The sequence below is a fragment of the Rhineura floridana genome, chromosome 20 (genome assembly GCF_030035675.1).
Source record: "Rhineura floridana isolate rRhiFlo1 chromosome 20, rRhiFlo1.hap2, whole genome shotgun sequence".
Taxonomy (NCBI): Eukaryota; Metazoa; Chordata; class Lepidosauria; order Squamata; family Rhineuridae; genus Rhineura; species Rhineura floridana.
The window spans coordinates 12,169,938-12,187,513 of NC_084499.1; the positions used below are offsets into that span (position 1 = coordinate 12,169,938).

The following is a 17,576-nucleotide window of genomic DNA, read 5'->3' on the forward strand; positions in this document are numbered from 1 at the left end:
CAAAACTGCATGTATTAGGGGCAAATACTGTTATGGTTTTGGGGTCTGAGATAGATGATTTCTAGGAGCCCTTTCCAGCCTCTGATTTGGAGCCCTGCACCTGGAGGTAAGAAACCTGCTCCACAGATCAGATGAGTCTCTTTTGTTAGTCTAATAGAGTGGCCAGGTGGGCAAATGGGTCTGCCAAGTGCCCATTAACTGGCAAATGAGCCAGGAAGATCCTATTGTTATTGAAACTCTTCAGGATAGCCCTTCCCTCCTGGGACCACAGAAAGGCTTGTGTTTTTAGTTGGTCTGAGGAAAGGCTGGGAACTGGAGACACAGAGAGGCTGGCTCCCTGCACCATGGCTTTAGGATGCCTCCTGTAAGCTTGATGGAAAAGCAAGATCTATTGGACTGCTGATGCTTTGAACCCCTCCGTCTTAAGCTCAGGTTGGAATGTGTGTAAATAAAAACCATATTTCCTAAAATACACCACAGTCTCCGCTGACCTTCTTTCTAAGGAAACCAAACTTTGGGCAAGCTCAGGGACCCTTGGAGATCTCTCACCGATTGGAGACTGGGGTGGCATGCAACAATAAATTGGTGAAAATAAAGTAGAAAACTTGTTTATATTTGGAGAAATTGCTTGCAAAACTGTGTACATTTTAGTAGTAATTGTTTAGTGGGCTAGCTGCTCAGGAGGAAGGCAGGCAGGTAGGGGCTGGCTGAGGGCAGACTGAGGGCCCCATTCTACCTAATGGACCACCCTCCAGCACATGTCTGGTACCAGATCAAGGCCAGGCATGGCATGGCCGCTTGCATTGGCTGCCGGCATGTTTCCAAGCCCGATTCAAGGTGCTGGTTTTAACCTATAAAGCCTTACGCAGCTTGGGACCACAATAGCTGATGGAACGCCTCTCCCGACACAAACGCCCCCGCACACTATGCTCAACATCAAAGGCCCTCCTCCGGGTGCCTACTCCGAAGGAAGCTGGGAGGCTGGCAACAAGGGAAAGGGCCTTTTCAGTGGTGGCCCCCAAATTGTGGAATGATCTCCCCGATGAAGTTCGCCTGGCGCCAACACTGTTATCTTTTCGGCGCCAGGTCAAGACTTTCCTCTTCTCCCAGGCATTCTAACAGCATGTGCTGAGCTCTGACCCCAGGTCTTTTACCTGGTTTATCTGTGCTTCATGGTTTTAAACTTTGTATGGTTTTTAAAATTGTATATTTGTTTTTAATGTTCAATGTTTTTAATTTTTGTAAACCCCCCAGACAGGTTTGGCTATGGGGCGGTATATAAATGCAATAAATAAATAAATAAGTCCTTTTTGCTTCCTGTGCCATTAAGGCATATGTGCACCCACTCAGCCTCTTTTCCTCCTCCTCTGCTCACAGGTCGGGGACCAGATTCTGGAGGTGAATGGCCGCAGCTTCCTCAGCATTCCCCACGACGAAGCGGTGAAGCTCCTCAAGTCCTCGCGCCACCTCATCATCACCGTCAAAGACGTTGGGAGGCTACCTCATGCTCGGACAACAGTGGACGAGACCAAGTGGATAGCCAGTTCCCAGATTGGAGAGACGGTGGTCAACCTGGCAGGGTTGGTATCTCATCAAGACTTCTCCCTCTTCAGTGGCCGCTGAGCCCATCCCAGAAGGCCCCTACATGCTCTATGTTTAAAACAGCATCATGCCACTTTCAACAGCCGTGGCTTCCCCCAAAGAATCCCAGGAACTGTAGTTTAAGGGCACTGAGACCTGGTAGGAGACCCCCCTATTCCCTTCACAGAGCCACAATTCCCAGAGTTCCCTGGGATGAAGGATCGAGTGTTAAACCACTCCAGAAACTGTCGCTCTGTGATGGGAATTGACTTCTCCTAACAACTCTCAGCACCCTCAACAAACTACAGCTCCCAGGATTCTTTGGGGGAAGCCGTGGCTGTTTAAAGTGGGACAATACTGCTTTAAATGTATAGTGCAGACAGGGCCTTCAGTCCCACATTCATAGAAGTCCCGGCAGGGAGGATGACTGAAAACAGGACGGGAGAACAGGACGTTGGACTATGATGGGTCTTTGGCCCGATCCAGCAGGGTTTTTCTTGTATTCTTAGGACAACGCTTTCCTGAGGATCGCAATCTAGCCTAGTGGATACTGGGAAGGCTGCTTGGCCCACACAACTCTGTCCTCAGGCACCCCCCCTACCACTCCCCAACATCCAGGGCAGCTGCTCATTCTGCCTAAGTAGGCAGGCAGCCCCCTGGTAGGTACTTTAACGTGATGAGAGGCCCTGGTCTCTTGATGTCCAGGGGTCTAGGATTCAAGTTTGTTAGTGCATGTGGGTGTGTTGCATCAAGGCGTCAGTGATGACCTTCGAATGTAAATGTCAGGAATGTTTGAAATCGAAATTCCGGGAACATTGCCAGATTTTATGAAGAATTTCATTTCAGCTGAATTGAAAGAGTAGGGCAATCTCACTCAGGCAACCTTTTCGGAGCCATCTGAACAGGGACAAAAGTTTCGGCCTTGTGAGAAAGAGAGAGAGAGAAAGAGAAAGTGTGTGTGTAAGAAAGGGGACACTTCCCCTTGCTGTTGAGGCAAGCGAGAGACACGCCCTGACTTGCTGCATTCCATGGGAGGTTTTGTGGTGCAGGGGGGGGGGGAAAGCGAGTATTGAACCATGGACTCAACAACATGGGGAGTCTCTTCACCATGAAGATATTGCTGCTCCATTTGCCTCAATAATGACACTGCATCATCAGATCTGATTAGCTACATGGTGTCATGACATCACCTCATTTGTTACATGATCCTTAATTGGCTAGGGTCACATAGCAAGAGAGGACGATGGTGCTGGAGAAGCAGTAGAGAGGGGGAACAAACTGGTCACAAACAGTTACAACTCTTTCCCCACCCACCCACCCACCCACCCAAAAAATGTTTGGGACTAAAAGCCAACCAGGACTCAAACATACTTTTTTCTTGAGGGGAGGAGGGAGGTTGTCACTGTTTGTAACCACTTTGTTCTTCCTCTCTGGTGCTTCTCCAGCACCATTGCCCTCTCTTGCTATGTGATCCCAGCCAATCAGGGATCCTATTATGAATGTTTTGTTAAGGAGTGAAAATTAATTGCAGCCCTAATTTGTGAGGCAAATCTTGTTACAGCTAAAATGGAAATAAGAGCTCAGGAAAGACATGCCATTCTTGTCATAATCAATTTCTTTTTTGAGACTCAGTCGCTACCTTGATTTTCCTTCTTCAGCATGGTGCTAATGATGGCTGTCTTCACTCTAGGGTCTCTGGAGATCACAAAGCAGAGGTGACAGCAAAGGTAAGGAAACGCCAGCCTCAAAGGAACAATTTTGAGGTCTTATTTGGTCTTTGCACTCAAACAGATGGAGAAGGTAGAAGCAGATCTCACAAGATGTCCAAAGCAAAATCCAGTGGCAGCTGTGGCTCCATGCCCAGGTGCCATGAAGCACCTTGGATAGCTCCATGAAAGTTCAGACTAAAACCCAGAGCGGATTCCACTGCCCCACTGACATGGAGTCACCAGCTGCCATTGGCAAAATCTATTCCTGCTAGATCAAGAATGAGGAACTGGATTTGGCCAGTGGGCTGGATCCAGAACAGGCCCACCCTTCAGGGAGCACTTTTGACAGGTGGCGTGGCCTGTCCTTCATCTGATGCCATGTGGTGTCCAGTGATTCTTCCTTTGCAGCCCCGGCTTTAATTTAAGTTGGGACTCCAAAGATTCCTTTTAAATGTGGGGCTTGCATTCGGTGCTGAATTCAAATCCGCAGGGGCCAGCTTCATTCAGCAGAGATCGGCTCCACTTAGGAGCCAATCCCAGCAGGGCTTGCATTCGGCATTCATTTTAAATAGTGCCAAAAGCAAGCCCTGCTGCCAAGGAACAAGGAGGAGTAGTCATTGTTCCTTGGCAGCTGCGGTTGTCCAGGACAGGCTTAACCTGTCCTGCATCTTACATCACATGACATCAGGTGAGTGGCAGGTGGGCTTAGCCAGCCACAAACAGCCACATGGGCCAAACAGGCTGGCCTAAATTGACTGATGGGTCAAGAGGTTCCCCACCCCTGCATGAGGGACAAAATGTAATCAGCTGGTGGGTGCAGGGGGCTGATAAAGATCAGGATCATGTCAGGCATGGAGGAGGAATTTAACCCGTTCCTCCCTTGCTACGGTCCTGAGGAAGTTCCCTCTTCCGAAGATACTATTTTCATTGGGAGGAAATCCCTAGCTAGCTGCGTCTCACTTCTTCTTGTTGTCTGTTTTCTTTTGAGATAATAATAATAATAATAATAATAATAATAATAATAAACTTTATTTCTACCCTGCCCTTTTTCCAATAGGACTCAGAGTGGCTTACAACTAAAAACAACACCATTAAAACATACAGAAATATATAATTAAAATAGAATTAAACTATGAGAAAAATTAAAAACCATAAAACATACGTTAAAAACAGCGGACAATTTAAAATAATAAAATCATATACTGTAGACACCAATCCTATGACATTTATGGCAGCCAGGAGGGAGAAAAAGCAGAAAGAAAGATAGGATGGCGCCATGGGCTCCTGCTGGGAGGAAGGGCGGGATATAAATCAGATAATAAATAAATAAACTAAAGAAAGAAATGGAGGCAAAAATGTGTGATGGAGATGAACGGAGAGTCTAGCAAGGAGTCTTTGACAAGGCGGCATCTATCTATGGTATCAGTTTATTCCCCGTGTTTTATAGACTCAGCACTGCAGTTTAATTCGGCACATGACTGGTATGCCAGTATGAGCGTCTCTTTCTCTCACGCACACACACACATGATTATCAGGGAGACAAGTGCCATACACTTTCAGAACACAGTGAAGTTGCAGCACTAACTCTAGAATATGCACATGTGCGTGCACATGCATGCACACACCACTTTCGCCAGCTACGGATGGAGGAATCTGTCCCATTTCTGCTTCTCCCCAGTTACTCATTGTTCTAGTCTTAAGTTCAGCCCTCCACCTTTCCGTATCAAGTCCTCATAGATTCCTCAGCATTTTAGTGCAAATTTCTAATATATACATGTCGGTATGCCGTATTGTACCATGAAACTTTTTTTTGCAAACTGCTTTCCCCTAATATAATGCATTTTTTGTATCTTATTTTCACTAATCTGTGCACTTTCCCCAAATACATTTTTTGTACACCTTCTTAGGTTGGGCGACTGTATCACAAAATTCGGAGACGGGCCTGGTTTGAAGGATAGCTGGGTTATGGTTCACCTTTTGTTTTGGAAAGTGCAAATTAGGTTTCTTTGCATTGAAATCTGAAATGAATTTCTCTCCCATCCTTATGCCCAGCACAGTTTTCCTAATTGTTTTTTACAGAGGACAGTCCACTATTTGAAGGTGTCCTCTGTTTGAAGGGCTGTCTTCATCCAAGTCCAGCTTAAAGACCCATGTGAAAGGAGAGCTGTTTTTCTAGTGATAGAAGGGTTTTTTAATCTCCATGCTGTTATGGAAATATGTGGATATATGCAGAGATCCTCAGTGGTCTGAGCTGTGTGTGTGCCAGTATGTGTATTTAGCTTAATAGCAGGCTTTTACCCTGCATTTAGATCACTGAGACTTAAGACTTAGTAATATAAGAAAAGCTACTTTATTTATAGAAATACATAGTAGATAGGAAAAGCATGCCTAGTTCTAACTAACTAACTAAGTGGGAGGTGCAATGCCTAGACTTGGGTATTGCCCTCATGGCTCAGGAGAGAGAGCAAAGACAAAGATGTCTCCTCTCTCCTTGGACAGTTGAAGAAGAAGACAAAGGAAGGAGGGGCAGGCCAGCTTCCCTGAGCATATCAGTTTACAACGGAAGGAAGTTAGGGAGAGAACAGCACAGGTCAAGGTAGGCAAACCTAGCCAGCTGGAGGACTAACTCTATCTTCCTTCTGGAATACAAACAAAAGAACCTAAACAAGAGTTGCTCTTGCCCCACTTCCAATATGTGCATTCAGATGTGCAACTTCTGTCGGAGAGTGGCGATGCTGGGAACAGAGATTTCTGAGTGAGCCTATATGTGTGTTTGAATCTTTGCTAAAGATGACACCTTCCCTGCAAATTAGTCAGACAGAGGCTTTAAGCTTTAAAATAAGAAATAACTACTTTATTCTGGAAGTACATACTTGATAGGAAAGAGTCCTATATCTAACAAACTAGCTAAGTTGGAGAAGCAAACACTAAGCCTAGTGTTTGCCCTCGTGCTTGGAGGAGAGGGAGAGACAAAGAGAAGATGTCTGCTCTCCCTCTCAAGAGAAAGGAGGAGGAGGAAGGAGATGTGGTCAACATCCTCTGCATATCAGTCTCTAGCAGGAAGGAAGAGACAGCAGGAGATCAAAGGATAGGTATAGCCTAGCAACCAGGAGGTCTCCTCTCTAGCTACCTTTTTTAACCCCATGCAGCCTCAACCCACAAGTTGGAGTTGAACCACATATTCCAACAACTTCCAATGCTGCTCTCCACCTGCAACCCGATGTAGCACAGCTCGGGAAGTGATTCACCTCTTGCTTCTACTGACTGTTGAAATTGGCCTTCTGGTCACTGAGCTGTGTCTGTGCGCTTATCGCAAAGGTAGTCTGATCCTCAGGTTTTCTTCTGTGGGCGCCATAGGCAGAGAAACGTAAATCAGTGCTGCTGTTCATAAACTTGCCATCCTTGTCCTCAAGAGCTTTTGAATCCGCACCATCGTGGGTCGATTCAGGCCCCAGACGATTGCATGCAATCCCCATTTTACCCGCAGTGTCTGCAGCGACCAGCTTGGCTTTCCTCCTTTTCTCAAATGGAAATGAGCTGCTAAGTTGTGCAGGTGGCTCTTGCTGATAAAAAGAGTTTAGCAGGGTCTTTCTTCAGTGAGTTTGCAATCTTTTCGGCTTGCCAGCGCTGTCTCTGTTGCTTCCCTCCAGGGTGGAAGGTATTGCAAACTGTTTGCATCCCCAATATATTGGGAGAAAAATGAGAGGTTGGTCTGTTCGCACACACACACACACACACACAAACACAAAACCACTTGTCATGTTTGGAATCATGTGTGAAGCTTTTGGCTAAACTCACTCATATCCAAGTAAAGCTCATGGAACTCAATAGGGCTTCCTTCTGAGTAGATGTCTAGGATGTAAGGATGGGAGACAAGGTCAATTTTCTTTGCATTTCACTGAGAAATTACCTAATCTGCACTTCTCAAATGACTGCACAAACTGAAACACAACTATCCTTCAAAATTTCCACTTCCCCACATTTAGCAATACAGTTCTCTGGCTACACAGTGGGTAAAAAGAAATACACATATTGGGGGAAATGTGCATAAAAGATGCATTATATTAGCAAAAATAATGTACAAAAATGCATTATATTAGGGGGAATTCCTTGCAAAAATGTGTATATTGGTCAAAACTGCATACAAAAAATGTGTTTATAACCAAAAATTCACACTAAACTGCTTAAGAATTTTCGTGAGGAATTTTAAAAAAAATGACGAATTGCTGCTGGGAAATTGAATTTAAGGCTAGAAAAATGAGAAAATTGAGAGAAATGGAAACTGACAGATCCAGAGCTTGGAAAAGTTACTTTTTTGAACTACAACTCCCATCAGCCCAATCCAGTGGCCATGCTGGCTGGGGCTGATGGGAACTGTAGTTCAAAAAAGTAACTTTTCCAAGATCTGCAGATTCCAGATAGATACATTGTAGCCTCTTTGGATCTGATACAAATATTCCAGGAAATGTCTTGATATAACCATGCCCTTTTCAAGGATACACCATCCCATTGCCTCTCAAATGCCCCTCTCTCCAGTTTCCCATCCCCACCCCACAACAATCATGCAGCACCCCATGCCCACAGAGCATGTTCAGGACACACTAAGCTGATGGGGGGGCAGGAGGGGCCCCGTAGGGTTCCGAAATGCACATTTTTTTCTGTATTGCTGTAAGCCTTGAAGTTCCCCTGAGCCAACAGATACTTCCCTGGGGTGTGAATCGTGGGGCTTTGGCTACGTAATGATTCAGACTCAGAGAATGAATTCTCTATTACTGTGTCGGACAGTTTCTTGATCTACCGTTAATGTTTTCGTGTGAAAATCACTGGATTCAGACTTCTCTTAAGGCAACAGTACCAATGCCATCTTTGCGAGCCCAGCTGCTTTTGTGGCTTTGGGCTCAAGGAACAAAAGAGGAGGGACCCCACCAACAGGAGGGCCCCCCAGAAATGCCGGAAGCAAGTCCTATTAGGTACCATTATGCTTTCATGAATTATTCCTAACACATTCTGAATCTCTTTGTCGGGGAAATTATTCAGTCGTGAAACAGATACATATTTGTGTCTCCTTTCATAAGGATCCCTCATCAGAACATAGGAAGTTGGCTGATACTGCGTTAGACCATTGGTCCATCTAGCTCAGTATTGTCTACACTGACTGGCAGCAGCTGTCCAGGATTTCAGACAGTGAATATTTCCAGCTCTACAGATGCCTAGGAATGAACCTGGGATCTTCTGCATGCCAAGCAGATGCTCTGCTACTGAGTGGACCTTCTACATGCCAAGCAGATGCTCTGCTACTGAGTGGACCTTCTACATGCCAAGCAGATGCTCTGCTACTGGGTGAACCTTCTACATGCCAAGCAGATGCTCTGCTACTGAGTGAACCTTCTACATGACAAGCAGATGCTCTGCTACTGAGTGGACCTTCTACATGCCAAGCAGATGCTCTGCCACTGAGTTGTGGCCCTTCCCAAAGAGGAACATAAGAAACTGCCTTATGCCAAGTCAGACCACTGGTGTGTCCAGCTCAGTATTATCTACACTGGCAGCAGCTGTCCAGGATTTCACCCAGGAGTGGCTCCCAGCCTGACCCAGAGATGCCAGGGATTGAAGCTGGGACCTTCTGCATACAAAGCACATGCTCTACCACAGACCTATGGCCCTTTCCTTCATTATTTCCAAGAGTCCCCAGGACTAGTTGCTAGGAAGCAGCCGGGGAAGAGGGTTTGAGAGAGGATTAGACAAATGTCCAGAGAATGGTTTCATCAATAGCTACTAGCCATGATGGCTAAGTCGAGCGCACAGGCTCAGAGGTGGTCTACTGATGAATACCAACTGCTTGGGGTGGGGAGAACAGCAGGAATCGTAGAGTTGGAGGGATCCTTGAAGGTCATCTAGCCCAATCCCCTGCACCATGCAGGAAACCCAGAGCCACAGCATTCCCAACAGATGGATGCCCAGACTCTGCTTGAAGGCCTGTAGGAGAATTGGCTCTGTTGCCAAATGGCTCCTAATGTCGAAAGCTTTGTCCTCCCAGTCAATCAAACTCTCCTGTCCTGGAACCTGAACCCATGAGATCTCATCCTTCCTTCCGAGGCAGCGGCAGATAACCGGTCGTTGCTTGCTTCTTTGTGGCTGGAAGGTGTCCTTGAACTCTGACAATTCCTCTTGCGTACCTGTCCAGTTCAGAGCCGGAAGGACGAGGCAGGAGCGTAGGTGCGAGTAAATCTCGTTTTATTAGAGTAATGGATACATCAAAGGCAGTGCGCTTCATAGAAAACCCTACACTAGCTCACTAGAATTCCTAACTACACTCTAGGCATGCTCTGCAACGTATGAAGGAAGTTGACTCAACGACTTCACACTGTAAGCGGCAAGCTTATGAAGGGAATGTTTTCGCACGTAATCTCTGACTCCTACGTAATTCCTGTCTTTGCCCTGTCCGTTTCTCGCGGTGGCGGGCGCACGGGGACAGAGGGCGTGCTTCCAACGGCTCATCGGAAGACACCTGCTCCTGAACAACAGGCTCAAGATCAGGGGGCTGTGCCACACTGGAATCCTCCTGGGAACTGCTTGGCAAGGGAGGAGCTGGCACTGTCTCTAGAACTTCCCCCAACACATCTTCTGCATCAGCCAGGGGCAGCGCTCCCTGTTCCTCGGAGAGTGCGGTAACCGTGGGAATTGGCTGGTGTGCATGCTGACCCCCACCTGCAAGGTCCTGTTCAGACTCAACAATTCCCAACTCCGCTTCCTCTGGCGGTGGAGGCGCCTGAAACTCATGCCTCCCCCTTCCCTGTCCATTCTGGTTTAGCTGAGGCTCAACAGTACCTGGACGAAGAATAGAAAAGTGTGTGTGTGTGTGTGTGTGTGTGTGTGTTGTTGTTGTTGTTGTTGTTGCTGTTGTTGTTGTTGTTGTTGTTGAACTCTGAATCCTATCAGTCCAAGTCAGGCAGGGCCAATGAGTAAGGACGGTGGGAGTTGTGGTCCCGCAATGTCTGGAAGGCCAGATGCTCCCCAGCCTTGATCTATGTGCTGTCAGCACTTGCAATACCGTGTACAGTTCTGGTTGCCTCACCTTAAAAAGGATATGGGATAGTTGGACAAGGTTCAGAAAAGGGCAGCCAAAATGATCAAGGGGATGGAGCAACTACCCTACAAGGAAAGGTTGCAGCATTTGGGGCTTTTTAGTTTAGAGAAAAGGCGAGTCAGAGGTGACATGACAGAAGTGTATAAAATCAGGCATGGCACAGAGAAAGTGGGCAGAGAAAATTTTTTCTCCCTCTCTCACAGCACTAGAACTCGTGGATGTCCAGTGAAACTGAATCTTGGAAGCTTCAGGACAGACAAAAGAAAGGACTGCTGCACACAACGCATAGTTAAATTATGGAATTCATTCCCACAAGAGAAATTCATGGAGGAGAAGGCTATCCATGGCTACTAGCCCTGATGGCTGTGTTTTGCCTCCACGGACATAGGCAGTACATTTCTGATAACCACTTGCTGGAAACCGCAAGAGGGGAGCATGCTCTTGTGCTCAGGTCCTGCTTGTGGGCTTCCCAGGGACATCTGGTTGGCCACTGTGAGAACAGGATGCTGGACCACATGGGCCACTGGTCTGATCCAGAAGGCTCTTTTGATGTTCTTATACAGCTGCTGGCAGCTTGCTCAGAAGGGAAAGTGCCACTCCATCCTGACAAACGCACCTAGAGATGTAAGAAGGTGGCGATTTCTGTTCCGACCCGTAGCCATCACAATCAGCACTGTTCCTATTTCACTACCATTTGGTTTCTGGCAAACGCCACATTATTCATCTCGACGTCCACACCACTTACTAAACTTGCATAACTTAACGTTCATTTGAATGGAAGGAGACATCGAAACAACATATTAAAAAAGAAAACCCTCCATCATTCATTGCGTATCGTTTGTGGATGTGGAAAAAACAACATCAATGTGAGCAAATACTGCTTGTGTTCATTTGACGGATTTCCGTTCCTGACCAGAGATGGACACATGACCTGCAGCAATTTCCACTTCCTTTTCTGTTTTCGTCTCCACTCTCTGGCATCCTTAGACCCTGCCCGCTGCTCGCACAAAGATAGCACAGAAGGAAATGTGCCCTCCTTGTTCTGGGTTGAAAGCTTAAAACAAATTGGGCAGCCAACATCAGGGGTTATTTGATATCTTTGCTACGAACAAGGAAGAGATCAACTACTGCAGGCCTCGTATGTTAGCCTTTGTCTGCTGATTATTCCAAAGGCCAAAAGGTTACCCAATGGCAGGCCACCCACTCTGAACCCTCTTGAGAGCAACTGGCTTGATTTTAATGGAAGGATACCTTGCAACTACTGATCATAGCTCAACGACAGCTAGCTAGTCTCTTCCACTTTCTGTTGATTCATTCCTCTAGGTAGGGCTGATGTGGTTGTGTGTGTGTTTTTGTTTTTAAAGAACAACCTCATAATCAAGGCATGATGCAAAAAAAAATTATGCAGAGGTTTTAATTTTAAAGTGAAGAGGCTCCCGTGGACACTTGAACACAAAGACAGATAATGAACCTTCTGCTGTTGGTGTAAACTGAGATGGCAGATTCAGGAGAGAGTGGCAGATTGCCTTCCCAGATGCAGGAGGTCCTGGGTATCAAATGCATTAAGGAGTTAGCGAGAATGCACAGGCCGGTTGGCGGATAGCCAGCATTGTGTCCTCCAGATGTGTTAGATTATGGAGCCAGTGTGGTGTAGTGGTTAGAGCGGCGGACTAGGACCTGGGAGACCGGGCTTCAAGTCCTCACTCAGCCATGAAGCTTACCGGTTGGCCTTGGGGCACTCACAGTTTCTCAGCCTAACCGACCTCATAGGGTTGTTGTGAGGATACAGTGGAGAGGCAGGAAGAACCATATATACGGCACCTTAAGCTCTTTGGAGGAAAGGTGGGCTAGACATGTAAAAATAAATGAATAAATGGCTATGTTCTACCTCCCCTGTCGAAGGCAATATTTTTCTGCATCCCGGTTAGTAAGAATCGCGTTTGAGAGCAGTGCTGTTGCACTCATCTTCTGCTTGCGGGCTTCCCATTGAGGCATCTGGTCGGCTGCTTTGAGAACATGATGCTGGACTGGATGGGCCATTGGCCTGGTCCAGCAGCCAGGCTCTCTGATGTACTTAAATGAGCTCCCATCATCCCTGACCATTGGCCATGCTGCTTAGAGCCGATGGGATCTGGAATGCAGCAGCATCACGGAGGGCACCAAGGGGGCAAGCCGCACTGACATGCGCCGTGGAGAGCCTCACATCCCAGTTCCCCGATTGACAAGGCTTCTCCTCCCCTTGGAAGTGAGTGCAACATGGCACGCAACACAGAGTGGCCAGCCCACATGTCAGCATGGGGGGAACAGGGGTACCCCACGTGTTCCCACGAGCCCCTCCGTGGGTCCGATGCATGCGGGTGCCAAATGCCAGAATGAGGCTTTATTTGAGGAGCAAGTCCCGTTTTAGTTTGAACGAGTGCTGCCATTCCCACACCCACCCTCAGCAATGCCTTTTGAACAATACTACGTCCTGGCATATGGTCATGCCAAGTGAGGCATCATCGGGGCGGGGAGAGATTTCAACAAGAAGCTGGGAGGGGGGGAAGCTTCTTCCATTTCTGCTTTTACCAGCCCCCCTCCAAAAAAGGTGATGCCTTCTTATAAGAAGCATTCCCCTTTCTCTTGTGCAAAGGAAGGAATTTTCCGTCTAAGATGGTGTCTCCTGGAGCACACTTGTGAGCCGCCTCAAACCAAAAGAGTGCATCTATTGTAAGTTCTACTCAGAGTAGATCCATTGGAAAAAAATACCTGTGACTAGCTTAGATGCATTCATTTCAGTGTGACTACTCTGAGTTGAGGTGACATCCACACCATGCATTTAAAGCACATGGCTTCCCCCCAAAGAATCTTGGGAACTGCATTTTACCCCTGACAGAGTTACAATTCCCAGCGCCCTAATAAGCTACAGTTCCCAGGATTCTTTGGGGAAAACAGTGTGCTTTAAATGTATGCTGTGGATGTGACCAAATTTTGATACAAGCCACAGAAAGGATGGTTTTTTCCCCCTCCCTTCAGTTATATTGTTTTATTCATCTGTAAATACAAACAGCATGTTGGTTAAATAATCACCGTCTGCAATCAAGTGATGATGGCCCTAATAAATCCATTTCTTTATAATGCTCTGTGTTACTCCTCCTCCTCTTCCCAGCCATCTTTTTACAGAGGCCTGGCAGGATCCCAGGTAACCCTGACCAGCTTGGTGAACCAAAGCCGTGTAATGCTGGAGGAACAAGCACGCCATCTCCTGAACGAACCCGAAAGAGCCACCATGGCCTATTACCTGGATGAATATAAGGAGAACAACATCCCGGTCGATGCCCTCGTCATGGCTCTCTTTGAACTGCTCAACACTCACGCCAAGGTTAGATGGGAGAGATCCAGTCGGGGTGGCGGGGAGGAAGGCAAGGGTTAACCAATCAGGGTTTCGACCATGTCCAGGTAGGGGCTTCCAGCTTTCTGTGACTTTTTGCTCTGAGTGTTTATATGCCACATTGAAGGTGGGGGAACAGGATCGCATTTGCTTCCATCCATTGGCCTCACCTTGATGCCTCAGCTTGCATACATAGACTACATACATGCAATCACTGTTATCTTTTCGGCGACAGGTCAAGACTTTCTTCTTCTGCCAGGCATTTTAGCATGTGTTTTTAAATTGTTTTTTGTGTTTTAAAATTTGTATATTTGCTTTTATTGTTTTTAATTGCTGCAAACCGCCCAGAAAACTTCGGCTATAAATAATAATACATGTTATTTTTCAGCCGCCTACCTGTCCGGGTTAGGGACACTCTAGGCGACGAACAGCAACAATAAAAACAATACATATAGATCAACATAATCAAATTATAAGCTAAAAAACCATTCATTAATTCAGTTGTAACATAAGTTAATCTGTCCCAATCTTGTAGGCCTGCCTAAACAGCCAGGTCTTCAAGGCTCGGCGATAGCTGGACAGGGAGGGAGCATGTCTGAGATCGAAAGGGAGAGAGTTCCAGAGGGTGGGGGCCACAACAGAGAATGCCCTCTCTGTGGTCCGTACCAGCCTAGCTGTTCTCACCGGTGGGACCGAGAGAAGGTCTTGCGAGGCTGATCTCGTCAGGCGGCACAATCGGTGATTCTGGAGGTGTTCCTTCAGATATACTGGGCCGAAACCATAGAGGGTTTTAAAGGTCAACACCAACACCTTGAATTGGGCCCGGTAGACAACTGGTAGCCAGTGAAGATCTAATAACACTGGGGTGATATGATCCCAGCGACGGCTATGCGTAATCAAGCGTGCCGCCGCGTTCTGTACCAGCTGTAATTTCCGGACCGTTTTCAAGGGTAACCCCACGTAGAGCGCATTGCAGTAGTCTATGCGAGAGGAGACCAGGGCATGTATCACCTGAGGAAGCAGGTGAACAGGAAGACAGGGACGCAGTCTCCGTATCAGATGTAATTGATACCAAGCTGCCCGGCTCACTGCTGTAATCTGAGCCTCCATGGACAGCTGGGAGTCAAGTATGACCCCAAGACTGCGGACCTGGTCCTTCAGGGGTAAACTTACTCCATCAAGCATCAGGTCAGTAATTCCTAACTTCCTTTTATCTCCCACAAGTAATACCTCAGTCTTGTCGGGGTTCAGCTTCAGCCTATTCTCTCCCATCCATCCACTTATGGATTCTAGGCACTTGGACATGGTATTCACAGCCAACTCCGGTGAGGACTTAAAGGAGAGATAGAGCTGAGTGTCATCTGCGTACTGATGGCACTGCAACCCAAAACTCCTGATGATTGCTCCCAGCGGTTTCACATAGATGTTGAATAGCATGGGAGAGAGGATAGAACCCTGTGGCACTCCACAATGAAGAGGCCAAGGGTCTGAAACCTCATCTCCCAATGCCACCCGTTGCTGCCTATCCGAGAGATAGGAACGGAACCACTGCAAGACAGTGCCTCCTATTCCTAATCCCTCTAGGCAGTTTAAAAGGATACCGTGGTCAACGGTATCGAAAGCCGCTGAGAGGTCCAGGAGGACAAGGAAGGTGTATTCACCCCTATCCAATGCCCTCCGCATATCATCTACCAGAGCGACCAAGGCTCTGGGCCGGTATATAAATACAATAAATAAATAAATAAATCAGGGATGCTTGTGAATAGGCAGGATCCCTGATTGTGCATGCAAAACTTATTCTCATAGACTTTGTCCAGACATAGCTGATGAAGAATTTTAGGATCTTGGACTGGGGGTCATATACCTTCTAATATCTATGTTTATATGTGTGGATATATAAAAATTCTCCATTATAGGTTCATTCATAGGCTGTGTGGAATGCACATAGCATTGGGCCATGGGCATACTCCCCCACACACATGCATTGTGTGTGAGATGGTCCTCAGGCACAGCCCTGGCTGAGTATGCAAATGTTGTTTGGTGGAAATAGCATTGTCTGATAGGGTGTACCTGTGCCTTCCATTCCTGCCAGCCAGGCAGAAATGTGGCAAGCAGTGCCAGCAGATGCACAGCTTGGAACCAGGAACTCATAGATCTGGTGTGCTGCTGCCACCCCATGTGTCATAACTATGGAATTGCAGGCCAGAGCATTCCCTTGGCAGGGAGTGACTCCACCCACCCAGATTATCCACTGGTTCTCCCTGATCCAGAAGGATTATGAAAAGGCTTCCAGGAAAAGCTAAAACCTTGGATAGAAACACACTCGCTGTTCTGCCAGTTCCAATGCATCTCCACCACTCTTTTCTGAAAACGGGGACACACAACACTAGTCATACCTGGCCCCTTTTTACTGTAAAACCTGGTGGGAGCAGGTTGAGTGCGTTTTTTAAAAAAAATCAGCTTCAAAGAGGTTTCACAATTGATCGGCAGATCAACCTGTTCCCCATCTACGTGTGGCTAACGGAAACACTTTGCCAGCCTTTACCTGAGTGCCAGCTGTCTCTCCTGTGTGTTGGGTGTCGTGACTCTTGTTCAAATCGTGATGCGTCACTGTAAACCACTAAGAGGCTTTTTGCAAGTATGAAGTGGTATACAAATAAAATAAATAATAATCATCATCATCTCTATGTCAGGAACACCCTTTGTGGGCTAAAATTCTTCATTGTTTTTCTTTCTTTATTTTGCCAGTTCAGGCAGTTTTTAAAGGCAGAGGAGCCCCTGCCAAAAATAAAACTTGTCAACATTAGACAAATTGGGATTAGTTAGGCTAGAGCCTTGCCTGAAACAGCTTTGATTAGTGATCAGCTCAGCTCAGATTAGGTGTGTGTGCAAGGGGGGGGGGAGGAATTGGGTTCAGTTTGCATGTGAAAGTGAACCTACCTGATTTGCCCTCCTTGATATGCAAACTGAAACCCAGCCATCCTTCAAAACGTGCACTTCTCTACGTTTTGCAGTGCAGTTCTCAAGCCAAGTAACATGCACAGAAATGCATATCCTAGCACAAGGGGTACATAAAAATACATCTGTGAGTGAAAATTGTTAAGGAAAACTGATTGCAAAAATGTGTATATTGGGAGATGTCTGCACTAAAATGCTGACAAATTTTAAATAGAGAGAAAACTGAAATTGACAGATTTGTCCAGCTTGGGTCAACAAGTTACTCAGACGGAAGAGCCGGTAGGGTGGTTGTGTGTCCTGCTTTGTCTCTTTAAAGGAGTCCTTATAGCTCGGGGTGGGGAGCCTTTTTCAGCCTAAAGACTGCGTTCCCATGTGAGAAACCTTCCAGGGGCCACATGCCAGTGGTGGGCCAGAGGGCCAAGTGGGTGAAGCAATGGATATGACTCTTACTTTTGTACAGAAGGCTACTTTTCAACCACTGAAAAGTCAGAGGGTTCTATATACATGCAGGAGGAAGAAGGAGGGGGGAGCCCAAGATGCCAAAAAAGGGAGAATTACTTGATTAAGAAATCCAAATTGGTTTATTAAAAAGAGGAAAGAAGCCCAACCCATTTCGGCCACTCTGGACTTGGCCTTCGTCAGGGGCGAATCTAAAATGTCTATCTGGAACCGTTCTGTAGGCAGAATATAGAAATAATCTTTATGCCAATTCTGTGCAATGAGAAATTAACGAGGAACTAGCCTACTTGTACAGAGGTAAGTTTTTAAAGATTGTATATTTTGCCTACAGAATGGTTCCAGATAGACATTCTAGATTCGCTCCTGACGAAGGCCAAGTCCAGAGTGGCCGAAACGCGTTGGGCTTCTTTCC

General features: G+C 46.7%; 1 protein-coding gene across 6 annotated transcripts in view; it reads left to right on the forward strand.

Moving 5' to 3' along the window:
* WHRN (whirlin) overlaps positions 1 to 17,576 on the forward strand; it is a 128,025-nt gene that overhangs the window by 85,323 nt on the left and 25,126 nt on the right. For all 6 annotated transcript variants that reach the window (XM_061604251.1, XM_061604252.1, XM_061604254.1 and 3 more), the window contains exons 4-6: positions 1,378 to 1,580; positions 3,272 to 3,308; positions 13,526 to 13,738. In XM_061604251.1, coding sequence (XP_061460235.1) covers positions 1,378 to 1,580; positions 3,272 to 3,308; positions 13,526 to 13,738 — 453 coding nt within the window. The remainder of the gene's footprint in view (positions 1 to 1,377; positions 1,581 to 3,271; positions 3,309 to 13,525; positions 13,739 to 17,576) is intronic.